Below are 27,582 nucleotides of genomic sequence, written 5' to 3'. Positions count from 1 at the left end.
TTTTTGCTTTGATTGTATACTTTCTTTTGTACTTCACTGCAATGAAGAAAAATTACAATATTTCAAAGATTTGTTCATTTTAAAATTTAACTTGTAGGAATTACTTGCAAATGATTACAAATGATCTTTTTTTATTATATAACACATTTCACTCTCTGTAAATTGTTTTCTATGATAAATACTTAATAGAGATGTTCACAAGCACTTTCATTTTAAACAATTACAAAATAAACCTTGATACAGTTTTGGAATAAAGTCAGTTTTTGAATAATTAGTTTTGTTTTCTAGCATTTTATATTGTCTATTTTATATTTGTGTTAAAGATTGTTTGCAAATTAACCAAACAAGCCCCAAATTTATTAATAAATAGTCAAACTATATTAATATAACTTAAGCCTAGGGATAGCACCAGATGTCAAAATGGCAGTTAATATAAAATTGTCAATTAACAGCAATGGTTTAATGGTTTATTGGGCAATAGAATTTCATATTATTGTACCCCTGCACATGATTTATCTTCCTTGCACATGGGTGCTTAAATATTGGCGTGTGGTTTACACTTTTCAAGTGCGAATAATTTTGCCATCTCTAGATTTCTCTTCCATTCAGATGGGTGTGTGTGCCAGGCAGGTTACCATGGTGATGACTGCTCAATGCCATGTGCTGAGGGTTGGCATGGCAACCAGTGTTCACTCAGGTGTATCTGTGAAAACAACGCAACTTGTGATGGTGTGACGGGCACCTGTCTGTGTCAGCCAGGATTCTCAGGAAAACTATGTGAACAAAGTAGGTACTGCATCCCAGTCAGAGTTGATGTGATGACCCCCAATTATGAAATTGGGATCACTGCTTCGTCTTATTGCCTTGTTTGTTAAATCATTGTCATTTATTCACTTGTAGTTCTTTTGGTTTAATACGTATTTTTATACCCCCATTACCATTGGTATATATAGGAGTCACTTTGTCTGTCGGTCTGTCCCGAAATTTCATCTGATCTTCACCAAACTTGGTCACAAGTTGTATCTAGATGATGTATAGGTCAAGTTTGAATATGGGTCATGCCTGGTCAAAAACTAGGTCACGGGGTCACTAAGTGTGTTTTAAACCAAAAGTTTGTCCGAACCATAAATATGTCATTTATTGTTAGATTTTAAAATAACTTGGTACATTTGTTCACCATCATAAAACGGTGTGTCGTGTGAAAAAAGTATGTCGATATCTCCAAGGTCAAGGTCACACTTGGAGTTCAAAGGCCAAATGCTTGTCCGGGCCATAACTTTATCATTTATTGTGGGATTTTAAAATCATTTGGCAGTTTGTTCACCATCATTGGACGGTGTGTTGCGCGAAAGAATTACTTCGATATCTCCAAGGTCAAGGTAACACTGTGAGTTCAAATGTAGAAAATGGCCATAAATGATCTTGTCCGGGCCATAACTATGTCATTCATTGTGAGATTTTAAAATGACTTGATACATTTGTTCACAATCATTGAACAATGTGTCATGCGAAAGAATTACGTTGATATCTCTAAGGTCAAGGTCACACATGGAGTTCAATAGTGAAAAATGGCCATAAATAAGCTTGTCCAGGCCATAACTATGTCATTCATTGTGAGATTTTAAAATGACTCTGTACATTAATTTTGTTCACAGTTATTGGACGGCGCGTCATGCGCAAGAATTCAAGAGTTCAAAGGTCAAAATGGCCATAAATAATAATTGCATAATAATTCTTAAAAATCGCCATAAATGTGATTCTCTTGTTTTGTGAAGGCAGCATGCAAAATAGTCTGTGACAAAGCTCTAGTTTCATAGCGGAAGGAAAACAAATTGTAATGAATTTGTCTTACATGTTTTTTATGCCCTCGGATCGAATCATCGGGGGTATATTGTTTTTGGCCTGTCTGTCTGTCATTGTATGTGTCTGTCTGTGTGTCTGTCACAAAACTTTAATCTTGGTGATAACTTTTGCAATTTTTAAGATAGCAACTTGATATTTGGCATGCATGTGTATCTCATGAAGCTGTACATTTTGAGTGGTGAAAGGTCAAGGTTATCCTTCAAGGTCAAAGGTCAAATATGTGGCTTCAAAGCGGCCCTGTAGGAGGCATTGTGTTTCACAAACACAGCTCTTGTTGTGCATAAATGTGAGCCACGCTCTGGGAAAAGCAATCTTAACCCTTTGCATGCTGGGAAATTTGTTGTCTGCTAAAATGTCGTCTGCTGAATTTCTAAAATTAGCATTTTCTTCGATTTTTTTCAAAGAATATTATCAGAATAGCAAACAGTTTGGATCCTGATTGATGAGACGCCACGTTCTGTGGCGTCTCATCTGGATCCGAACTGTTTGCAAAGGCCTTCAAAATTCGGTTCCCGCACTGAAAGGGTTAATGTATATGCATAACGTTTTGTCCCAGATACGCCTGTGGGGTCTGACACTTTCTGCTTTAATGGAAGATTTGGTTTTGAAGGAGGTTTCTGTTTACAAATATTGGGTCTAGGCAAAAAGTATTGTCCCTGATTAGCCTGTTCAGACTGCACAGGTTTATCTGAGATGAAATCATGCATTAAGCTCAGTTTTCCAAGTGCTTGACCCAAAGCAATTTTTAGCTTGGCGTTTTTGGAGAAAATCCGAGGTATTGTCATAGCCAGCTCGTTGTCCGCCGTCCGCCGTCCGCCGTAGGCGTCGTGCTAAAACCTAAACATTGGCTCTGAAATCAAAGTGCTTCCACCTACAACTTTGAAACTTCATATGTAGATGCACCTTGATGAGTTCTACACGCCATACCAAATTTTGGGTCACTAGGTCAAAGGTCAAGGTCATTGTGACCTCTAATAATAAACTTTAACATAGGCTCTAAAATCGAAGTGCTTCCACCTACAACTTTGAAACTAAATATGTAGATGGACCTTGATGAGTTCTACATGCCACACCCATTTTTGGGTCACTAGGCCAAAGGTCAAGGTCGCTGTGACCTCTAATATTAAATTTTAACATAAACCTTAACATTTGCTCTAAAATCAAAGTGCATCCACCTACAACTTTGAAACTTCATATGTAGATGAACCTTGATGAGTTCTGCACGCCACACCCATTTTTGGGTCATTACCGGTAGGTCAAAGGTCAAGGTCACTGTGACCTCCAAAAAAAAATAAAAAAATATTCTGACAAGCTTTCGCAGCTGAGCGTGACACCCATTATGCGGTGCTCTTGTTTTGTTTTATATGCAGAGAATATTTTGTCTATTTACAGTTGAGGACATATTACCCCATTTTGTACTTACTTGATCTGTTGGGCCCTTTTGGCTTTCAAAGTAGAATATAGAATAAGTACCACTAAATTTTTTCAACTGGTAAGCAGCTTCAAATCTTGCTTTCCCTATATCAACCAACAACTCAATACTCAGTACAGCTCTGCTAGAAGTTTTTTGTGCTTGCAGGGTGCATGTGGGGTACATACGGCGAGAACTGTTCTCAGTCGTGTAAGTGTGATGATGAGTGTCTGTGTGACCCGGTCACAGGCTACTGCAACTACACCTACCTGCACACAGATCTAGTACAGGGTAGGTAACATCCACTTTGCATATGCCCTGAAAGGGAGGCATATAGTATTTGCAGTGTCCTTCATTTTGTCCACAATTTTTGTACAAGCCTTGCATCAAAATGATAAAAATTGCTATATTCAACAAATAACAAAAAACATGTGAAATTTACTTTGATTCTTATGTGATCAAATACATGTTGGCTAATGGGACCTGTATTTTTCTGTTGTGCTCTGATAGAGTCAGGACTTTTGTTTTGTTAATTTGATAGATTAACAACAATAACTTTGTAGATGTCTCTAGGAAGACCACCAAATACTTGTCATCTATTGATTCTTACTTTAAGGGCATATCTAATACGAGCTTTGCTCTGGGTAATGAGGTCTTAATGCATTGGGGTAAAGTGTCATCCCAGATTAGGCAGCTCAATCCGCATAGGCTTATCAGGGATGGTACTGCCACTTTTATTTAAACAAATTTTAAAGGCAGTCTCTTCTAGGGAAGATCAGGCAAAGATGGAATGTGTTGTCCCTATTTTGCCTGTTCAGTACGCAAAGGCTAATCAGGGATGCTACTACTGCTTTTTTGGAATGTTTTGTTTTAAAGAAGTCTCTTCTAAGGAAAATCAAGTATAGGCAGAAAGTGTCGTCCCTGATTATCCTGTGCACACACGTATTAAGTTCTATTTTCCAAGAGCAAGGTTGTATTAACCCACGAATAATCTGAAATGGATTCTCTTTCTTGCAGCTGGTCCCTGTTTACTGAAAAAATTGGAGCAACGAAAATGCTTGGAGGTTGATATGTCAAAGGATTACAGGTATTTGCCATGTATATAATTACAACTTCTGTCACATTCATATGAATGCTGCATTCTGATTGGATAATTTGTTCACATGACCGGTTTTTAGTTCCACTATTATATATGAAATATATAGTGGAGCTATCCTACTCACCCCCGCGTCGACGTGAGCGTTGGAATGTTTAAGTTTGCGTACCACCTAAAATATTGACCCTTGACATATTGCTTTTATATTTTGCATACTTCTTTACCAACATGACCCCAATCTATTAACAATAGCAGACAACTGTATCAAGCATTTTGTAAGAATAATGGCCCTTTTTCCACTTGGAATATGCATATTATTGATAAATCTATGTAAAAGTTTGCGTACCACCACAAATATTATCTATGTACTATGTCATATTTCTTTTATATTTTGTATCCTTTTTACCAAGATGACCCTATTCTATAAAAACAAGACCTAACAACTGTATCAAGAATTATTTTCCCTTTTTATGTCCCATAAACATATTGTTTTTGCCCTGTCTGTTGGTTGGTCTGTTGGTTGGTTTGCGCCAACTTTAACATTTGCAATAACTTTTGCAATATTGAAGATAGCAACTTGATATTTGGCATGCATATGTATCTCATGGAGCTGCACATTTTGAGTGGTGAAAGGTCAAGGTCATCATGCAAGGTCAAAGGTCAAATATATGGGTCAAAATCGCTCATTTAATGTACACTTTTGCAATATTTCAATATTCAAGATAGCAACTTGATATTTGGCATGCTCATGGAGCTGCACATTTTGAGTGGTGAAAGGTCAAGGTCAAGGTCATCCTTCAAGGTCAAAGGTCAAATATATGGGTTAAAATCGCTCATTTAATGTACACTTTTGCAATATTTCAATATTCAAGATAGCAACTTGATATTTGGTATGCATGTGTAGTTCATGGAGCTGCACAATTTGAGTGGTGAAAGGTCAAGGTCATCCTTCAAGGTCAGAGGTCAAATATATGTGGCCAAAATCGCTCATTTGATGAGTACTTTTGCAATATTGAAGATAGCAACTTGATATTTGGCATGCATGTGTATCTCATGGAGCTGCACATTTTGAGTGGTGAAAGGTCAAGGTCATCCTTCAAGGTCAAATATATGGGTCAAAATTGCTCATGTAATGTCACTTCTGCAATATTGAAGCTAGCAATTTTTTATTTGACATGCATGTGTATCTAATGGAGCTGCACATTTTGAGTGGTGAAGGGTCAAGGTCAAGGTCATCCTCCAAGGTCAAACGTCATATAAGGGGACATAGTGTTTCACAAACACATCTTGTTATACTTGAAAATTTTGTTAAGTTTTGTGTTTAGGTTCGCTTTATTCCTAAGGTATCAAAGCTATTGCTTTAATACTTGCAACACTAACTAACTATCATAAGGGGACTATGCAGGCAAAGTTATGTAACTCTGACTGGCATTTTGACAAAATTATGGCCCTTTTAGATAATTGAATATTAAGTTAAATTTTGTGTTTTGGTCCATTTTGCTGCTAAAGTATCATAGCTATTGCTGTCAGACTTGGAAAACTTGCTAACAATCGTATGGTGACTGTACAGGGCAAGTTGCATAACTCTGGTTGACGTTTTAATGGAATTATGGCCCTTTTTGTCTAAGTAATTTTGAATATTTTCTTAAATTTTGTGTTAAGATCCACTTTACTTCTTAAGTATCAAGGCTATTGCTTTCAAACTTCAAATACTTTTCTAATATTATGAGGGAACTGTACCTGAAAAGTTGAATTTGACCTTGACCTTTGAATGACCTTGACTTTCGAGGTCCAATTGATACATTTTGCTTAAATTGCCATAACTTCTTTATTTATGATCAGATTTGATTCATACTTTGACAAAACAACACTTACCTGACATACCACAAAGGACTCCACGCAAACCAACCCCCAAGCCCCATTCCAGAATCCCTTCGCCCCACCAGAATTTTGTGTTTTCCTTTCTTTGAAAGATCATCTAATAAATGACCACACATTATACCCCCCTCTCCACCCCCACACCATCACCCTCCCCCACCATCCCCCCCCCCCCAAAAAAAAAAATATTTTTTTTGGAAACATGGTAAAAAAACACAAATATTTATTTATTTCATTTTTAAGGATCGTCGAACCATCCCATTCAAGCTATTGCTATCAAACTTGTAATAATATCTTATTAGTTTGTTTTATGTTTTTACAAATGTTCAATAGATTGTGGAAAATATACCTGAACTCAGAATCGTCTATTAAGTACAACTTCTTTAAAACATATACGAATCAATGTTTCAATGATGGTCCTCTTCTTAGAAAATGACTATATTACCTTGACCCTATTGAATATGAACAATTTCCCCATGATGGCTTGCGTTATACTGTCAAGCACTCGAATAGTCGAGCGCGCTGTCTTCTGACAGCTCTTGTTCATTTTCTGATGAACCCACTTTGTATGCAACTTTAAACATGAATATTCATGGCGCTACTTTCTGGTAATAAACAAGTTGCCAAAATGACGTTATGTTTTGCGCAAAACTTAATGGCGTTGTTTTTTATTGGTCATTAGCGAAATGACGTTATATTTTTGGCGCAAACTTCAACGCTTTATACCTCTTTGACGGAGATGAAACCGAAAAGGAAAATAGATTCATACGTTAGATTAAAAAGGACATTTATGACCCTTACCGCGATAGAATTTCAGCTTTCTAAAGAGTTGAGAGTTTGGATTTAACTTTTATGGTGACATTGGTCTGTTAGCCAGAGCAAGACTCATGTAAATGTGAATGTATTGTTGCAGCTTTATCAGTTTGTTTTACTTCCAGGAATACTGTTATAGCCCTGACCCTGATCTCTGTGATAGCTTTCCTCAGCTGTCTGCTAAATGTGGTGCTAATTTGTAAGTGCTGTCATCAAAAGAAAACGGCCCGCAAGAAAAAACGTGTGCGTGCTAAGCCCATATCAAAGGAACAGATTGTGCTATTACAGTCTCAACGATGGTCAAGTTTTACAACTTCTTCATCGTCCGATGATGAGACCTCTTTTATGTTGAAAAATTCAGGGCAATCCTAGCGTAAAGATGTCACTGGTTCAGATGGCATATTCATTATATATGCAGTTGACTTATTGTCTTCACATTGCCATAGGGTGTCTTTTGTTCATTAATGCTGAAGTTTTATATCTGTATCTGTATCTGTTACATTATTTACTCAAATTACAAAGTAAATAATATATCAATTTAATTTATTTGTTTGGTCTACAAGTATTTAAAAACTAAATTATGTCTTTATTCTTTGAGCACAACTACTTTTAAATGGTAAACATATTTGTATTCAACCTATGGAATAAAAAGATTGTTTATCTTTTTTATTGCATACATTGAATAATTTTCAGTCATTATTTATTTCATTTGTTTGTTTGTTTTTTAAAGTAAGACAAAAGAAAAAGAAATCAGTTGAGGAGTGTCTTTATTTATTGATTTTATTGCGTTTCCTTTATTTTATTTTTGATATTATTTTTTTCTTGGTGTTAAGGGTTTTCCATTTTGTATGTGAAACATTAAGTATGTCACACAAATATTTATTTAAAAAAACATTGAAGGTTTGTGTTTCTGAAACCATTTGTTTCTATTTGTAAGGCATATATTAAAAAATTTATGGGTATTTTGTTCAAATTATGGATGCCCGAGATTGTAAATTTTAAGTATACATTATTGTTTTGAAAGTAATTATGTTTTGTTTAGCCGACAATGCCAAAAGAGTAAATGCTGAGTTTACAATATTATAATTGTAATTGGTAAAGTCGTGTCTGTATGTAACAAAAACATTTAATTGTATCAATATGCCTGTTGTCAACGTTCTCTATCATTTTAAGCTCACCTGAGAACAAAGGGCTCCATGTGAACTATTGTTTTCAATTATATGTTCATGTACTAAACCTTTTGTGTGCAGTGTCTAATTTGAACTTGTAACGCTAAAGAGGCCATATTTATCATCCAATGTTGATGGAACTTGGTCAGAATAATTATTTGAACAATATTTAGATCGTTTTTGATTGTGGGTAATGTGCATCCGAAAACTAGGTCACCAGGTCAAATCTGAGAAAAACTAGGTTTTCACTCTAGAAGCCCCATTTTGACATCATCTTGATGAAACTTGGTAAGAATCTTAATCTTGACAATAGGAAGGCTAAGTTGTATTCTTGATTATTATATGGAATTATTATGAGGAAACATGTTAGAATGTTTTTCTTGACAATATTAATTCCTTCTTTAATCTTGGGAATGGTGTGGTAACAAACAAGGTAATCAGTGAAGTGCTTCAACATTCGGTGTACCTTGAACTCAGGAGAACTCTTCAGTGCCATCATTGTCCATTTGTTTAGGAAAGAAAATGACGATTTTCTTTTAAATGTATTTAAAAAATGTTGGTGCAATATGTTCATATTTCTTGTTTAACTTTTTGAAGATACATGTTATATGGTCTTTGTATATATGTATAAATATTTTAATTAGTTACTGTTTGTTGAATTAACATATTTAAAATTAAATAAAAAAATAAAGATGATTTGTCCTGGCTGATTCATTTCAGGTACAGAATTGCAAAGTAATGATTGTGATTATTCTGAATATATTAATTCACAATTATGTTCAGTATTACTGTTTCCTTACAGATAGCATAACTACAACGAAAATTTGCAAATCTGAAACAATGTTTTTAAATTGTGGCGAAAAGGTTTTGGGTTCGAATTAGACGATTCACGTTTCTTCACGGTTACATAATAATTACCTCCCTTAGTTTTACATTTGCCAAGTAAACAATATGTAGATATTAATTTAAATAACGGAGTAAGTTCTGTTTTTTCGTATTGGAAATAATTTATTAAGAATGTCTAGAGCCTTTGATATTTTAGAAATGTATGTAAATAAAATCCTGCATATATATTCGGCTTGTTTCTGAGGCAGTGAAGGAGGAATTGATTCTATGTAATCTCCGTTGAGTTTGGAGAGCAATCGGTTAGCTTCGTCAAAAGCGAAGAAAGTTCGAAAACGTCGGTGGTTTCCGGATCGTGTCTTTGCGTCGGCTAGGTGACGCTCGATTCGCCAGTATATAAGGGCTCGCAAATAGGCCAATTGGTCATCATACCGGACAGGTGGGGTTTCCTCCGGGTACTCCGGCTTCCCCTCACAGCACAAGACCACCTCAAAATATTAACAAGAAATATCTTTAAAAAAGATATACGGCGTTGATTGTGGTTGGAGTTTATGGAAGGTAAAGATTTAAATGAATGAGATCAAGGATAGCTAATATCTTTTTCTGTGCAGTTTTTAGCTGCATCAAACGCAGTACGGGATGTTACGCGGAGTTTTCGCGGCTTATTTTACATTATTACATATTGCTGGTCATAAACCTATAGATACAAAAAAGAAAACCAAAGTCAACCGGCCACACGCGAAGTCTCCGTACATATTTTAAATATGTATACGCGCGTTCTTCGAACAAACCTGTTTGAGTGGTTTATCGGGAATTGCTACGTGTATTTGATTCGATTATTAACAGTATCGAGAATCATCGCGCTCATACTTAATACATTAGTCAATATGCTGCAATAATACATTAGTAAATATGATGGAATAATTCTTGTTAATTAATTAAAAATAATATTTATCATGGTATTGTTGAAAACACATTAAGAATCTATTATTGACATGCCATAAAATAATATCGCTGGATATCTTCATTTCACATCTTTCTGGTGGTAAAGAAAATTCCGGTTCACCTAGTTCACGCTATAGCGTCTTTATTATATAACTATTATATAACTGACCGCGAACTCCGAACAGCACAGAAGGTCTGATCTGTATATAAACTCTGACATTCAAACACACTAACCGCGAACTGACCCCTTATACCTTGCGGGTTTAAATGCAACACATTAAAGTGAGGCATCGCTTCCACTGCTCTTTATACTTTTACATATAACATGTTGACAGGAATATGCAAGTCAGTACTAAATATGAGAACATGGCCTTTAAGTACACAACGTTCTCGCGCTGAAAATCCTCTGAAAATAAAAGATGTACGCACAAACTGTATTGATGTCGAGATTGAGTGTAAAACTGTTCTATCTATAAAGCCTTTTTATTAGAGATAAAACTGTTTCATGCTGAACACGCAGTAAAACAGTGTTACAAAGACGCGGACATGTTTCCAATGTTCTAGTGGTATTATCAAATCAGCCAATGCAGTCAATGAAGTGTATTCATCTGTACTTGGCCGCGGGAAGTTTTATTTGAGTTCTATTTGACGCTAACAAAGGTCAGGCTAAGGTGAAAAGCTGGCGTATACAGCTGACGCCGAAAAAATCTTTCAGTTAAGGTAGTGCACCTCTAATGATTTCCCGCGATTTCTTCGAAGGTTGAAGAGCCTACTATTAGGTGCCGTAGCCTAGTGGTTAAGGCGATAGACTAGAAATCTTTTGGGATATTCCCGCGCAGGTTCGAATCCTGCCGACGACGTATACTTTTTTGCGACGCGTTTTATTTATTTTCTAACGTAATTTGATTTAATATGGCATATAAGCTATATTTATTGTTAAATTTGTTGCAATTTTTATGCACATTTTTCAATTATTAAAATTAAAACAACGTTATGGTGAAATTGGGTGATTTACTGTTGAAAATACGAACCATGCATGTTGCATTTTTATTTTTATTTAAAAAAGTAAACGGTAAATCTGTCTAGTTCTTGGTATTTTTGCTGTATATAGTGTTTCTATAAAAACTAAGTTTAAAATATGACTTAAATGATCCTATTTTGAATTTTATGACACTTTGTTTTTAACCGACCCAATTTTTACTTGGCTGAAATCACTTACATTTCATGGTGCTCTTCCATAGATAAAAATTTGTAAAAAATAAATGTCTGTAAAAGAATACTTATTTCATCTTGTTTAAACTTTAAACACCTTTACAGCATCTGTACACACCAACTGCATGCCCATATTTGGAAATTTGAATGAATTATGGAACTTTTATATACCCCAGGGGTGAAAATAAACTGGACAAAAGCCGAGCGTGGGGGTGGTTTTGAAAAAATCGGTATATTTTTTTAAAAAGCATGGAAAGCCTACCTACAAATTTGCATGTAGTTCAGTGAAATGATGCTGATTAAGAAAATAATTAATAAGATTATATTTGGATATGTGCCCATTAGAGGTGCGCTACCTTAACAATAAATAGCTGGAAATTGCAGCTATAATTCAAAATTCGTCCCAACTTTCGTGAGTTTAAAATCTGATTAGGAAGGAGTGCTGGGACACACTCCGGATCTTCGCATAATGCCGCCTCAGGCGCGGATGGACCTCATAAACATTGAAATACACACACCCAATTAGTCACTTCTCCTGCGTATGCGAGCAGGTCAACATCTGAAGAAAGAATGCGATACTCTAAAGACATTCCTCTTAAGCATTAGGGTAAGTACATTGACTTCAAACGGTGCTGCCCGGACTGCAGAGTTCATGTTGCAAAGTTGGTGTCTACGGAAGTCGTACAAGGTGGTGGACGTTACACCTAGGGCCTTTGGGTAACGAAAAGCTATTTAGCTTCATTGAAGGCAACGGTCCCCTGTTTGTCGCACTGTAAATATTCGTGGCGACTTTTTAAAAATATTAAATTATATTGTTATTTTGTAATTGACCTTCCAAGGACTTCGGAAGACACATCGTCATTGTGAGGCCGCGCACATAGCGCTCGGTGGCGGCCGGCTCGCGCTACAAAATGTTATCAATTTACCAAAACGTGAAAAGGTGCCTTTAACAAGGTGTTTGAACTTTAAGAAAACGTTCGACTTTCAAACGAATAGGATTTACGGGTGCGCCAGACTCCATTGGTTTATTGACTAAAGGTTAATCAGACTGAATGTATAACATCGTACACCGTGAGTTGGAGATTGTGTGACCTGCGTCTTGCGAAAAGGGATCTTATAACTTAATTGGTCAGCGTAGCTACAGACTATCCCAATCCGGTCGGCGGCGTTGTTGCAAACCCCAGAAGGTTGATTATAGTGTTGTACGACTTAACTTGCGTGCTGTGACTGCCTTTGAATTGCACATCCGCATTACAATCACACAACTTTACAAAGAAACTCTCGTTAAATACCCAAGGCCCGCACTTGAACTTGAATAACAAGGCAATAGGGAATTGATTGATTGATTGATTGATTTCTGTATGGAATACACATACATGGACATTTAAAACAGCTTGTATAATACAGAATAGTAGAACACATGAGAATAAATAAACCATGACACGCACACCAAACACCAAGGATAGCACAAAAAGAGCGGCTTTTATTTCCATTGTGGTCCTTTGTGCTGGTGGCATGACATAGAGAGCTTTTAACTAACAAAAAGTAGTTTTTAAACATTGACCTTGTAACACATCGGTCTTTTGACGTCATCCCGTATATGTATTTATTTTCATTCTATTTGTTACGCCAATTACAACATTAATATTTCATTTGATTTGAAAATGCAGCTTTTCAGCTATGGCAGAGGCAAAAGAGGAATTGGCGAGACCGGAAGCCTCTGGTATTGGTTGGCGATCGCGGGAATCGCCGTACAATTTCCCTCGGTGAAGTGCATATCAACGGAAAAGTTTGCGGAAATGTTTGGAGGACCTTCAAAACAATCTGATGTTATTATCCTGGTAGGATAAGCACACTAATGCATGTGAACATTAAGGTTATGTTTACAGAAAGGGTATTAATAAAATCATTCTTTCTACGTGTATAAACTGTAAATAGAATCCGTGTCAATTTAACAACTGCATTTGATAAATGGAACACATGTTGTTTTTTCCGACGATCATTTCCTGATTGTGCATTAAGTTAAGTTTAAGTTCATACATGACGATTTCCAGGAAGTTTAATATATACACAGTGTAAAATATACAGCAAGTAAACTTTATCAGAGTAGGGGGGTTTGTAAATTAATAGATAAAGCAAAATAAGATAATTGCATGAAAATAAATAGTTTGTTTTAGCTTTAAAAAAAAAACTAAACGATAAAGTAAATGAAGTGGAAAGCATTTAGTTTGCAATTCTGACGCAGGTATAAATTAACATTATTATGCATCAGCTTTTCGTTATATACTTTAGAAATTTCCTGGAAAATAAGTGCAAAATGATACATACACATATTTGCTTGGGTAATTTGTAATTTAAAAAAAGCAACATCACTGATAAGTTATGTTGATTTTGCCTTTAGTTTCGTTACAAAAAATAACCATCCATTCGACGTTTGTGTCGTGATGACACTTCAACATTCAATCAAAACTGGTCACTTGACTTAGATAATCTGAATTTCGATTTCAATCCCGACGGATTTGTCCTATATTTGCATGTTTAATGTCACAGGACACCAGACCGGAAGAAGAATACAAAGTGAGTCACATCCCCGGCGCTATCCATGTGGACTTTGAGGGCGACGCTTTTCAGATTATCGAGTCCGTCCCGCAGCTCAAGACACCGGGTCGGTAGACTTAAATAATACGTACACAACTTAACTTTACTATGTATAGACATGTAAATGTTTAGGGATGTGGTACTGATGAAGAATACGTATAAATAGTGGAAGTTTATCTCAGAATATTAAAATTATTTCTGCATGACAAGATGTTGGTAGGTGTATCCAAAGTAGATTTCATTGTTATATGAATTGTATAGCAAATGATCTCTGACATATCTTTGAAGTATTTGTACCTTGTCTAACATACTTTCTGTTTTCTACTGAATTCCCTTTCAGACCAGGTTGACACAGTGGTGTGCTATTGCTTTATTGGATATCGCTCATCTGTGGTGGCTGAAAAACTAGTCAAGGTCTTCTCAAAAACAGGTAGCCATATACTTTGGGAATAATCATATTAATTTCTCAACTTCCTACTTAATATCGCAACATTTGTCAGTGAAATAAGTTTGCTATTCTTTTTTGCATAACATATGTTGCTTGGTGTTAACAATGAGCATTTGAACTTTTTTTTCGTAAACACACAAATATATAGAATATATGTCTAGGGCGAAGTAATCACTCAATATGTTACATTTCCTGGGTCAATGACAATAAACATTAAAGAACTCATCCTTAAAACTTGTTTTGAACCAATAAAAACATGTTAAAAAATAACTACATGTATTAGTCGCATTGGTCAATATTTTAAGTCTAGACTTTGTTTGAGACTAAAAGCGTTGTGACTCAGTCTAGTTGTCGTGTTTGTACAAATGCAGTTACAATGATGACCTCAATATTCAGACACCTCTGGCCCTGTCAGACCCACGGTTGTGAATCTCGAAGGGAGTCTGTTCAAGTGGGCCAATGAGCGACGCCCACTGGTGGATGCCGAAAACCAGCCGACAATCTACGCGCATCCGTATAATGCCGTTTTTGGAAAGTTGCTGGACAAAGACCTGCGCAGATATGGAAAGCTCTGAAAATAGCATCAATTATCTTTGTGTGTTGTAGGTGTTCGTAGAAGCCAAACATGGTACTAATGTTGACTTCGTGTGGGCTTAACGTACCTTCCTGATAGCACTTTTGATGAGGTCTATTTATTCGGGGTGGGGTGGGGTGGGGGAGGGGGGACTGAGTCTCAGGTGGAAACCCCAACTCTTCCATATGGTGGTCAGAAATGAGTGTACCAAACACTGCGCTAATGTGTCAGTCAATAGTCCAGTGTGCGTGTGGGTGCAAGTCTCTATGTTGTGTATGTTCGTGTGTCTGTTAAGATAGCATTTTAGTAGTGTGTGTTTAATTGTTCTTTCTGCGACCCTGGTTCAGTTTAGGTGAGAAATAACATGAGAGGAAAAAAAAATTGCATTGTTTGATTGTATGTGACTCAGGAGCATGCTGGCTAATTGTAATCAAAGCGCTGAAGGCACTGAAGTTGTTCGCTGTTGTCGTCCTTGATTAGCTTGGCTAATCAGTGTGCACAGGCTTATTTTATTTGACATGCATTAAGCCCGTTTTCCCTTAAAGCAGCAAATATGTACATATTTCAATGATAAACACTAGAATGGCCAATGTCGTCTTACAGGCTGGTAAATACACACACTGCAGTAGTAGAGCAGACGCTCCGAAGCATTCGTCGTCTGCAGTGCAGACAGGCAACGGTTATCGTTCCTAGCGTAGTGAGTTACCGTCCTTAGCGTAGCTAAGCAGTGTAAGCACATACTGATTTGCAAAACATGCTCTGCAAGTTTAGTCGGCCGATTACGCGACCAACTAAAATCCCGCGCATACGATAGCGCATCCAGGCTTTCAAGTTGTAATGGCGAACTTGTGGACATGGATTGGCTTATTACATGTTCACGGTTCGACATTAACTTTTTTTAGAGCAAGACCGTCGGACCAGCTCCTCTTAAAATGTACTAGCTCGAACCTGATGTCTACTAGATCACAAATGACTTAGCAAATGAACACAATTGTGTAATGTAACTGTTCAATCAGGATTTATCAGTAAATAATCAGTGAACACCATATTTTTTTATGCATAGAGTAAAACAATAAAATAAAACTTTTTTTGCTTTTCTCCGTCAAATTCAATCCATAGGAACTGACTCGATTTTCCATCTAGGATAAAATTTATGTTTTCGTGTTTCTTCATATTTACGTTTCATGTGAGTTTAAGCGTCGGATTCTTTTTTATTAACTGATTCGTCGTACGAAAATCCGACCTTGAACAAAGCCATTCTTTAAATTACATTCTCTTGTCTGCTACACAAAAATGTTTACATTGGCGATACCAATTTTCGACAGAAGTCGTAAAATTATGCTCTACAGTTTTACGACACTGCAGAAAATCATTAATATTCATGACAACTTGACCAATGGAAACAAGCAATTTCTGCAGGAAGCTCTCCTTTGCGTCTAAAAATAGCGATGAATCATGTGAATGCTCCGCATTTATTTAGATACACTAGTTTTGTTACCCCCTGCCAGAGGTGGAGAGATATTGTTTTGGCGTTGTCCGTCCGGCACTTTTGGGTGGCACACTACAGTTTTTTTAGTCTCGGCCAATCGCGTACACAAGCAGGAGCGAACCAATGTCTCGAAACTGGTCACCTCGCAAATCTGAAAATAAACCAAGCACATTGCCAGAATGGTTGAGGCTGTGCCTTCTGAAAAATCAGTAACATTCAAATCAAATGAGTTGGGGCAAAATGTTTTAGTATTGATTATTTCAAATCAAAACATCAGAATTATGTGTGTTTCCGAGCCTTTTTAAGCCAGTTTCAACAACAAACTGCCACTTTCCTGCAGAAGCAAGGTGCCTGGAAACCATGTTTTTACATTGGTAACTTACCAAGTACTAAACAGCAATGGAGAAAATTGGGGGTCAAAGGATTAGATTTTTTGTAATAGTTCAATGTCCGTACGCCCTTTCAAATTTCCAACAGAAATACTGACCGGAGCCAGCATTACACCTGTTTTCGAATTGCATTAATTCTACTTCCTGTATGCAGCTATAGTTAAAATACCAATGTTTTGGTAACTTACAAACATCCAAGAAAAATCACCACAACTCAAACCTGACATTCATTATTATTAAGACACTCAAAATGGTGCTTACTTGAGCAATGTTCTCTTTATTTAGAAATTTGACCGGGGCCAATTCGCATTGGTGGCTAAAAAGTGTGGTGTGCAGCCTTGTGTCTGGAGCCATATCTTGTTATCCCCGCCAGAGGCGGAGGGATATTGTTTTGGCCTTGTCCGTCCGTCACTTTTGTGTCCGGAGCCATATCTTGGAAGTGCTTTGGCGGATTTCATTGAAAATTCGTATGAGTATATATATGCATAAGAGGATGATGCACGCCAAATGGCATTGTACACCATCCGTTAAAAACAGAGTTATGGCCCTTTGTATGTTGAAAAAATGCTTTTTACTATAGGCACTTTTGTGTCCGGAGCCATATCTTGGAAGTGCTTTGGCGGATTTCATTGAAACTTGGTATGAGTATATATATGCATAAGAGGATGATGCACACAAAATGGCATTGTATACCATCTGTTAAAAACAGAGATATGGCCCTTTGTATCTTGAAAAAATGCTTTTTACTATAGGCACTTTTGTGTCCGGAGCCATATCTTGGAAGTGCTTTGGCGGATTTCATTGAAACTTGGTATGAGTATATATCCCCCGCCAGACACGGAGGGATATTGTTTTTGCGTTGTCCGGCTGTCCGTCCATCACTTTTGTGTCCAGAGCCATATCTTGGAAGTGCTTTGGCGTATTTCATTGAAACTTGGTATGAGTATATATATGCATAAGAGGATGATGCACGCAAAATGGCATTGTATACCATCTGTTAAAAACAGAGTTATGGCCCTTTGTATCTTGAAAAAATGCTTTTTACTATAGGCACTTTTGTGTCCGGAGCCATATCTTGGAAGTGCTTTGGCGGATTTCATTGAAACTTCGTATGAGTATATATCCCCCGCCAGAGGCCAGAGGCGTAGGGATATTGTTTTGGCGTTGTCCGGCTGTCCGTCCGTACGTCACTTTTGTGTCCGGAGTCATATCTTGGAAGTGCTTAGCGGATTTCATTGAAACTTGGTATGAGTATATATATATGGATAAGAGGATGATGCAAGCCAAATGGCATTGTACACCATCTGTTAATAATGGAGTTATGGCCCTTTGTGTCTTAAAAAAATGCTTTTTTGAGTGTCAAATATAACACTCTTGTGTCCAGAAGCATACGGGCGGGGGATATCAATTCAACGAATTTGCTTGTTTTAATGTAAATAACGGATATGAGAGTAATTTGACACATTAAAAATAAAGGTTTTCACAGCAGTTAGTTATAGTTATATGAATCAGTTTAGATTTTTTTATATACGACCAGTCGGACAAGCTAGCCCGCAGTTTTACTAGCCCGACCACCGATCTTACTAGACAATGTCTGTCGGACGTGCCTTAGTGTCGAACCCTGATGTTGTAATGTAAATACTACACACCAATTAATGATTTGGCCAGCGTAGAAGGAATCAGACTCATAGGCTGGGATGACAATGCTTTGCGGCATGTATAAGTACTGTCGTACCTGCATGCAGATATGTATACATTACAATTCTAAGTACAGCGTTTGTTTGACATTCTTACATAATCTCTTCGTTATTTTGATGTTTCATAATTTACATGATACTTGTGATAAAATTAATGATTTGAAATAAACAATAAAGTGAACATTTTATTATACTGGGTAATGCTCTGTCTTTTTTGGCATTTTATTTTAACATACAAAAAATTTATTTTTGATAAAAACAACTTTGATACAATTTCTAATTATAAATAATATGCGAAAACAATTTCTAATTACATGTTTTGAAAAAAAACAGACACCTTTTTTTCTTTTATACTTAATCTGTGCATGTAAAGTCATGATCATAAGTTACGGCAAAGGTCAAATAACATCACATAATTGACTGAAATATTAGCATATTTTTAAGACATTGACATGCGGGGCTATATATATCACTTGTATTGCCAGACGTAAAACCTCGTCTTCACAAACTCGGTATAAGCGTGCTTTATATATGGCAATTCTATATGTAGCAAACAGTAAAAGTTGATATATGACCAAATGTACTTTATATACTAACAGGTTATTGCTAAGGAACGCCGTAAATAAAGTGGAAGAAGTATACCGAATGAAGTAAGTCTGTATACATATGAAAACTCTCTTATTTTATTGAACATTAATTAAATAATACATTTTATGCTCGGGTGCAAAATATTTTGTTAACATATTCTTCGATATATAATTTAATACATTGACATTAATTAATTAATTATTATAAATATTGTGTTGTTAATATATTGTTCGTCTCGAACAAACAGCGACAGGTGCAATCATTTAGTGAGCCCTTAGCGTTTAATGTAGATTGCAATCGTTACTCTACAATTCACGGTTCATAATAAGCATGGGCTTCTTGCAAGATAGAGGCAATGATCAAGGAAACATTGTATCGTAAAGTGTATTAACATCAAGTAGCAACTATTATCATATTACTTAAAATACGCGGCTGATTAAGCGAAGGAAGAAACATTTACACAAAACCCATGGAATCAGGCTCATAGAAATTACACCGCATCACCCACACCGAAGCTAACGGCAACTGCCGGATATTATGTCAGTGGCACTTTTACATGCAGTTTGTTCTTCTGGTTACGATATCACATGCCACAAGTAAGCCCGTAGCTTAGCACATCATGATAAAGATGATAGCAAAGGAATGTATCGTTAACTTTGCTTTTGTCATGACCTGTCCTTTCTATATATATTCAAGTTATTATAGAATTCAGATTTTGCCCTTTGACACTCGTAATTAAACCATCGATTATTTTAATGTTCGCGATATTTGCCTCTAACTTGAGTGTTTATGGTCTTCTTGAATAAAGGTGAACAAACATTATCAATTACAGAGCACATTTTTTTCTAAACAATATAAAGAAGTGAAACTCCAGCTAATGGAAGTATCTTATGACGCCGAACTAGTTGTAAGATCGATAGCATTACATATATATTAATCAAAGATTGAATAGTTCCTTCATAATTGAAAGATTGTATATAAGTATCCTTTTTGTCATTATCCCATTTGAATACGTGCTATACTTAATCGCACTCTTTGATAACCCTATTATTAAAACAATATTTTTTAACAGAAGTCATGTGAGATTGTAGCACACTGTGGTCGGATAATACATTCGATTCAAGTACTTCAAACTGATCAATACATGAAAATAACAACGGCGTACACATAACCAAATTAATAACATTCGATCTTTGTTACATAAGTAAACTTTACTATTTGGCTAAATGTTTGTGTTTCTGAAACCATTTTGTTTCAATTTGTGAGGCATATATTAAAAAAATTATGGGTATTTTGTTCAAATTATGGATGCCCCAGATTGTAAATTTTAAGTAAACATTATTGTTTTGAAAGTAATTATGTTTTGTTTAGAATTCAATGCCAAAAGAGAAAATGCTGAGTTTACAATATTATAATTGTAATTGGTAAAGTCATGTGTCTGTATGTAACAAAAACATTTAATTGTATCAATATGCCTGTTGTCAACGTTCTCTATCATTTTAAGCTCACCTGAGAACAAAGGGCTCCATGTGAACTATTGTTTTCAATTATATGTTCATGTGCTAAACCTTTTGTGTGCATTGTCTTATTTGAACTTGTAACGCTAAAGAGGCCATATTTATCACCCAATGTTGACGGAACTTAGTAAGAATAATTATTTGAACAATATTTAGATCGTTTTTTATTGTGGGTTATGTGCATCCGAAAACTAGGGCACCACGTCAAATCTGAGAAAAACTAGGTTTTCACTCTAGAAGCCCCATTTTGACATCATCTTGATGAAACTTGGTATGAATCTTGATCTTGACAATAGCAAGGCTAATTATTAAGTTGTATTCTGGATTATTATATGGAATTATTATGAGGAAACACGTTAGAATGTTTTTCTTGACCATATTAATTCCTTTTTTAATTTTGGGAATGGTGTGGTAACATACAAGGTAATCAGTGAAGTGCCTCAACATTCGATGTATCTTGAACTCAGATGAACTCTTCAGTGTCATCATTGTCCATTAGTTAAGGAAAGAAAAATGACGATTTTTTTTTAATGTATTCAAAAAATGTTGGTGCAATATCTTCATATTTCTTGTTTAACCTTTTGAAGATACATCTTATATGGTCTTTGTATATATGTATAAATATTTTAATTAGTTACTGTTTGTTGAATTAACATATTTAAAATTAAATAAAAAAAATAAAGATGATTTGTCCTGGCTGATTCATTTCAGGTACAGAATTGCAAATTGCAAAGTAATGATTGTGATTATTCTAAATATATTAATTCACAATTATAAGGATGGCTGATGTTCAGTATAACTGTTTCCTCAAAGATAGCATAACTACAACGAAAATTTGCAAATCTGAAACAATGTTTTTAAATTGTTGCGAAAAGGTTTTGGGTTCGAATTAGACGATTCACGTTTCTTCACGGTTACATGATTATTACCTCCCTTAGTTTCACATTTGCCAAGTAAACAACATGTAGATATTAATTTAAATAACACAGTAAGTTCTGTTTTTTTCGTATTGGAAATAATTTATTAAGAATGTCTAGAGCCTTTGATATTTTAGAAATGTGTGTAAATAAAATCCTGCATACATATTCGGCTTGTTTCTGAGGCAGTGAAGGAGGAATTGATACTATGTAATCACCTTTGAGTTCGGAGAGCAATCGGTTAGCTTCGACAAAAGCAATCGGTTAGCTTCGACAAAAGCGAAGAAAGTTCGAAAACATCAGTGGTTTCCGGGTCGTGTCTCTGCGTCGGCTAGGTGGCGCTCGATTCGCCAGTATATAAAGGCTCGCAAATAGGCCAATAAGTCACTTCTCCTGCGTATGAGAGAAGGTCAACATCTTGTGAAAGGATGCGATACTCTTAAGAACATTTCTCTTAAGCATTTGGTTAAGTACGTTGACTTCAAACGGTGCTGCCCGGACTGCAGAGTTCCTGTTGCAAAGTTACAGGGTTGGTGTCTACGGAAGTCGTACTAAGTGGTGGACGTAACACCTACGGCCTCTGGCTGAAGAAAAGCTATTTAGCGTTATTGAAGGAAACGGTCCCCTGTTTGTCGCACTGTAAATATTCGTGGCGACTTTTAAAAAATATTAAATCATATTGTTATTTTGTACTTGACCTTCCAAGGGCTTCGGAATACACATCGTCATTGTGAGGCCGCGCACATAGCGCTCGGTGGGGGCCGGCTCGCGCTACAAAATGTTATCAATTTACCAAAACATGAAAAGTTCCCTTTAACAAGGTGTTTGAACTTTAAGAAAACGTTCGACTTTCAAACAAGTAGGATTTATGGATGCGCCAGACTCTATTGGTTTATTGACTAAGGGTTAATAAGACTGAATGTATAACATCTTACGCCGTGAGTTGGAAATTGTGTGGCCTGCGTCTTGCGAAAAGGGATCTTATATCTTAATTTGTCAGCGTAGCTACAGACCATCCCAAACCGGTCGGTGGCGTTGTTGCAAACCCCAGAAGGTTGATTATAGTGTTGTACGACTTTACTTGCGTGCTGTGACTGCCTTTGAATTACACATTCTAATTACACTCACACAACTTTACAAAGAAAATCTTGTTAAATACCCAAAGCCTGCACTTGAACTTGAATAACAAGGCAATAGGGAATTGATTGATTGATTGATATCTGTATGGAATACACATACATGGACATTTAAAACAACTTGTATAATACAGAATAGTAGAACACATGAGAATAAATAAACCATGACATGCACACCAAACACCAAGGATAACACAAAAAAGAGCGGCTCTTATTTCCATTGTGGTCCTTTGTGCTGGTAGCATGACATAGAGAGCTTTTAACTAACAAAAAGTAGTTTTTAAACATTGACCTTGTAACACATCGGTCTTTTGACGTCATTCTGTATATGTATTTATTTGCATTCTATTTGTTACGCCAATTACAACATTATTATTTCATTTGATTTGAAAATGCAGCTTTTCAGCTATGGCAGAGGCAAAAGAGGAATTGGCGAAACCGGACGCCCCAGGTGTCGGTATGCGTTTGGCGATTGCGGGAATCGCCGTACAATTTCCCTCGGTGAAGTGCATATCTACGGAAAAGTTTGCGGAAATGTTTGGGGGACCTTCAAAACAATCTGATGTTATCATCCTGGTAGGATAAGCACACTTATGCAAACGAATATTGACGTAATGTTTACAGAAAGGGTTGTAATAAAATCATTCTTTCTACGTGTATAAACTGTAAATAGAATCGGTGTCAATTAAACAACTGCATTTGATAAATGGAACACATGTTGTTTTTTTCCGACGTTTATTTCCTGATTGTGCATTAAGTTAAGTTTAAGTTCATACATGACGATTACAAGGAAGTTTAATATATACATGTGTAAAATATACAGCAAGTAAACTTTATCAGAGTAGGGGTGTTTGTAAATTAATAGATAAAGCAAAATAAGATAATGAAAATAAGTAGTTTGTTGCAGCTTTGAAAAAAACTCTAAACGATAAATTAAATGAAGTGGAAAGCATTTAGTTTGCAATTCTGACGCAGGTATAAATAAACATTATTATGCATCAGCTTTTCGTTATAATCTTTCGAAATGTCCTGGAAAATTAGTGCAAAATGATACAAACAAATATTTGATAGGGTAATTTTACCCCCACAAACGAAGTTTGGGGGGGGTATATAGGAGTAAACTTGTCTGTCTGTCGGTCGGTCTGTCTGTCGGTCCGTATTACGTGTCCGCTCTCTAATTCAAGTAGTTTTCATCCGATCTTCATAACTTGGTCAGAAGTTGTATCAACATGATGTCTAGGCTAAGTACGAACATGGGCCTTGCCGGGTCAAAAACTAGGTCACGGGGTCATTAAGTGCATTTTAAACATTCAACATGTTGTCCGCTCTCTAATTCAAGTAGTTTTCATCTGATCTTCACCAAACTTGGTCAGGAGTTGTATCTAGATGATCTTAAGGAAAGTTCGAACATGGGCCTTGCCGGGTCAAAAACTAGGTCACGGGGTCACTTAGTGCGTTTTTCAACATTCAGCATGGTGTCCACTCTCTTATTCAAATAGATTTCATCCGATCTTCACCTAACTTGTTCAGAAGTTTTATATAGATGATCTGAAGGCCAAGTTCGAACATGGGCCATGCCAGATCAAAAACTAGGTCACAGGGTCACTTTGTTCGTTTTACACATTGAGCATGGTGTCCGCTCTCTATTTCAAGTAGTTTAAATCCGATCTTCACCACACTTTGTCAGAAGTTGTTACTAAATGATGTGTAGGTCAAGTTCGAACATGGGCCATGCCGGGTCAAAAACTAGGTCACGTGGTTACTTAGTGTGTCTTAAACCTCACCATGTTTTCCGCTCTGTAATTCAAGTAGTTTTTATCCAATCTTTACCAAAATTGGTCAGAATTTGTATCTTGATAATGTCAAGGGCATGTTTGAATATGGGTCATGCCGGGTCAAAAACAAGAACACAGGGTCACTTAGTGCGTTTTAAACATCACAATATTGTCCGCTCTCTAATTCAAGTAGTTTTCATCCAATCTTCACCAAACTTGGTCAGAAGTTGTATCTAGATGATGTCTAGGTCAAGGTTGAATATGGGTCATTCCGGGTCATAAGCTAGGTCACGGGGTATCTTAGTGCGTTTTTTAACATTCAGCATGGTGTCCGCTCTCTTATTCAAATAGTTTTCATCCGATCTTCACCACACTTGTTCAGAAGTTTTATCTAGATGATCTGAAGGCCAAGATCGAACATGGGCCATGCCAGATCAAAAACTAGGTCACAGGGTCACTTTGTTCGTTTTACACATTGAGCATGGTGTCCGCTCTCAAATTTCAAGTAGTTTAAATCCGATCTTCACCACACTTGGTCAGAAGTTGTTACTAAATGATGTGTAGGTCAAGTTCGAACATGGGCCATGCCGGGTCAAAAACTAGGTAACGGGGTCACTTAGTGTGTCTTAAACCTCACCATATTGTCTGCTCTCTAATTCAAGTAGTTTTTATCCAATCTTTACCAAAATTGGTCAGAAGTTGTATCTTGATAATGTCTAGGGCATGTTTGAATATGGGTCATGCCGGGTCAAAAACAAGAACACAGGGTCACTTAGTGCGTTTTAAACATCACAATATTGTCCGCTCTCTAATTCAAGTAGTTTTCATCCAATCTTCACCAAACTTGGTCAGAAGTTGTATCTAGATGATGTCTAGGTCAAGTTTGAATATGGGTCATTCCGGGTCAAAAGCTAGGTCACGGGGTATCTTAGTGCGTTTTTTAACATTCAGCATGGTGTCCACTCTCTTATTCAAATAGTTTTCATCCGACCTTCACCACACTTGTTCAGAAGTTTTATCTAGATGATCTGAAGGCCAAGATCGAACATGGGCCATGCCAGATCAAAAACTAGGTCACAGGGTCACTTTGTTCGTTTTACACATTGAGCATGGTGTCCGCTCTCTATTTCAAGTAGTTTAAATCCGATCTTCACCACACTTTGTCAGAAGTTGTTACTAAATGATGTGTAGGTCAAGTTCGAACATGGGCCATGCCGGGTCAAAAACTAGGTCACGGGGTCACTTAGTGTGTCTTAAACCTCACCATGTTGTCCGCTCTCTAATTCAAGTATTTTTTATCCAATCTTCACCAAAATTGGTCAGAAGTTGTATCTTGATAATGTCTAGGGCATGTTTGAATATGGATCATGCCGGGTCAAAAACGAGAACACAGGGTCACTTAGTGCGTTTTAAACATCACAATATTGTCCGCTCTCTAATTCAAGTAGTTTTCATCCAATCTTCACCAAACTTGGTCAGAAGTTGTATCTAGATGATGTCTAGGTCAAGGTTGAATATGGGTCATTCCGGGTCAAAAGCTAGGTCACGGGGTATCTTAGTGCGTTTTAAACCTTACCACGTTGTCCGCTCTCGAATTCAAGTAGTTTTCACCCAATCCTCACCAAACTTGGTCACAAATTTTGTCTAAATGATCTCTAGGACAAGTTTGAACATATGCCATTCTTGGCCTAAAACTAGGTCACGGGGTCAATAAGTGTGTTTTTTTAACATTCAGCATGGTGTCCGCTCTCTAAGTAGTTTACATACGATCTTCACCAAACTTGGTCAGAAGTTTTATGGAGATGATCGTAAGACCAAGTTAGAACATGGGCCTTTCTGGGTCAAAAACTAGGTCAAGGGGTCACTTAGTGCGTTTGAAAAATTGAGCATGGTGTCCGCTTTTTTTTGCTAAGGAAGTAAACAAGGCACTATTGTTACTTAAAACAAAATTGTCAATATTTTGAAAAGTTACATAAAAAATAAATATTTATGCTTCCTGAAGAGGTGCTAGAAGACAGTCAGCATGGGTTAATTGTCAGGTCTCATCTAGATGAATGCACATTACCAGGGATACAGTCATGCCATTGATTCATTCATCCTGCAAGTTTACTAAATAAACTCTTAAAAAAATATTCTTAATTGAAAATGAAAAAGTAGGAATAGTAGGAAGATTTGGTAAAAAAATAGGAAAAAGTAGGATCCTGATGAAAAAGTAGGAAATAGTAGGAAAAAGTATGACCGCTTGACAGCCTGTCTATCTGTCCGTCCTGGACACTATTATCTCCTACACTATTAGCACTAGAACCTTGAAACTTACACACATGGTAGCTATGAGCATATATACGACGGTGACAGCTACGGAATTTTGATCTGACCCCTTGGCCAAAAGTTATTGGGGTCAGGGTGGGGCTGGGTCAGTGATTTTCCTGCGACCCTGATTCGAAAAAGGCTCATAACTACTGTGTCCCTTCAGATATTGCTTTCATATTTGGTATGCATGTGTATCTAGACACCACCTATCCATTCGCATACAATTTTTTACCATTGACCTTCAACTTTGGGTCAGTTTTAAGGTTTCGAAATCTGTGACCGCGATTCGAAAAAGGCTCATAACTACTGTGTCCCTTCAGATATTGCTTTCATATTTGGTATGTATGTATATCTAGACAACATCTATCCATGCGCACACAATTTGTTTACCCCTATGACCTTGAACTTGGGGTCAGTTTTCAGGTTTCGAAATCTGCCACCGCGATTTAGAAAAAGGCTCATAACTACTGTGTCCCTTCAGATATTGCTTTTATATTTGGTATGCATGTGTATCTGGACAACACCTTTCCATGCGCATGAAAATTTTTATCCCTGTGACCTTGACTTTGAACTTTGGGCCAGTTTTAAGGTTTTGAAATCTGTGACCGCGATTCGAAAAAGGCTCATAACTACTGTGTCCCTTCAGATATTGCTGTCATATTTGGTATGTATGTGTATCTAGACAACATCTTTTCATGCGCATACAATTTTGTACATGCTACCTTGGCCTTGAACTTGAGGTCAGCGTTCAGGTTTCTGAATCTGCGACCGCGATTCGAAAAAGGCTCATAACTACTGTGTCCCTTCAGTTATTGGTATAATATTTGCTATGCATGTGTATCTGAACAACACCTTACCATGCGCATACAATTTTTGACCCCTGTGACCTTGACCTTGAACATTAGGCCAGCGTT

The 27,582-nt window shown here is 36.7% G+C and overlaps 2 protein-coding genes and 1 long non-coding RNA gene across 4 annotated transcripts in view; 2 read left to right on the top strand and 1 right to left on the bottom strand.

Annotated features, from left to right (window-relative positions):
- The window catches only part of LOC127844236 (N-acetylglucosamine-1-phosphodiester alpha-N-acetylglucosaminidase-like), a 33,815-nt gene extending 12,719 nt beyond the window's left edge, over window positions 1-21,096 (top strand). Inside the window, exons 7-11 of one of the 2 annotated variants that reach the window (XR_008032636.1) lie at window positions 610-786; window positions 3,443-3,565; window positions 4,292-4,361; window positions 7,187-8,471; window positions 20,755-21,096. Coding sequence is in view for 1 of the 2 variants with exons in the window: in XM_052374303.1 (XP_052230263.1) it covers window positions 610-786; window positions 3,443-3,565; window positions 4,292-4,361; window positions 7,187-7,433 (617 nt within the window). In the remaining variant the exon portion in view is untranslated. Of the gene's footprint in view, window positions 1-609; window positions 787-3,442; window positions 3,566-4,291; window positions 4,362-7,186; window positions 8,927-20,754 lie in introns of those variants that run through there. The other variant, XM_052374303.1, reaches the window with a different exon arrangement.
- LOC127844237 (uncharacterized) lies at window positions 11,612-14,971 on the top strand. The gene is made up of 4 exons (XM_052374304.1): window positions 11,612-13,071; window positions 13,781-13,895; window positions 14,169-14,258; window positions 14,673-14,971. The coding sequence occupies exons 1-4, from the start codon at window positions 12,895-12,897 to the stop codon at window positions 14,849-14,851; spliced, it is 561 nt and encodes a 186-aa protein (XP_052230264.1). The 5' UTR covers window positions 11,612-12,894; the 3' UTR covers window positions 14,852-14,971.
- LOC127844239 (uncharacterized) overlaps window positions 16,441-27,582 on the bottom strand; it is a 47,234-nt gene continuing 36,092 nt past the window's right edge. Inside the window, exon 3 of the long non-coding RNA XR_008032638.1 lies at window positions 16,441-16,490. This is a non-coding gene — a long non-coding RNA (uncharacterized LOC127844239). The remainder of the gene's footprint in view (window positions 16,491-27,582) is intronic.

Source organism: Dreissena polymorpha, chromosome 9 (genome assembly GCF_020536995.1).
Source record: "Dreissena polymorpha isolate Duluth1 chromosome 9, UMN_Dpol_1.0, whole genome shotgun sequence".
Lineage (NCBI taxonomy): Eukaryota > Metazoa > Mollusca > Bivalvia > Myida > Dreissenidae > Dreissena > Dreissena polymorpha.
This window is presented reverse-complemented; position numbering and strand designations above follow the sequence as displayed.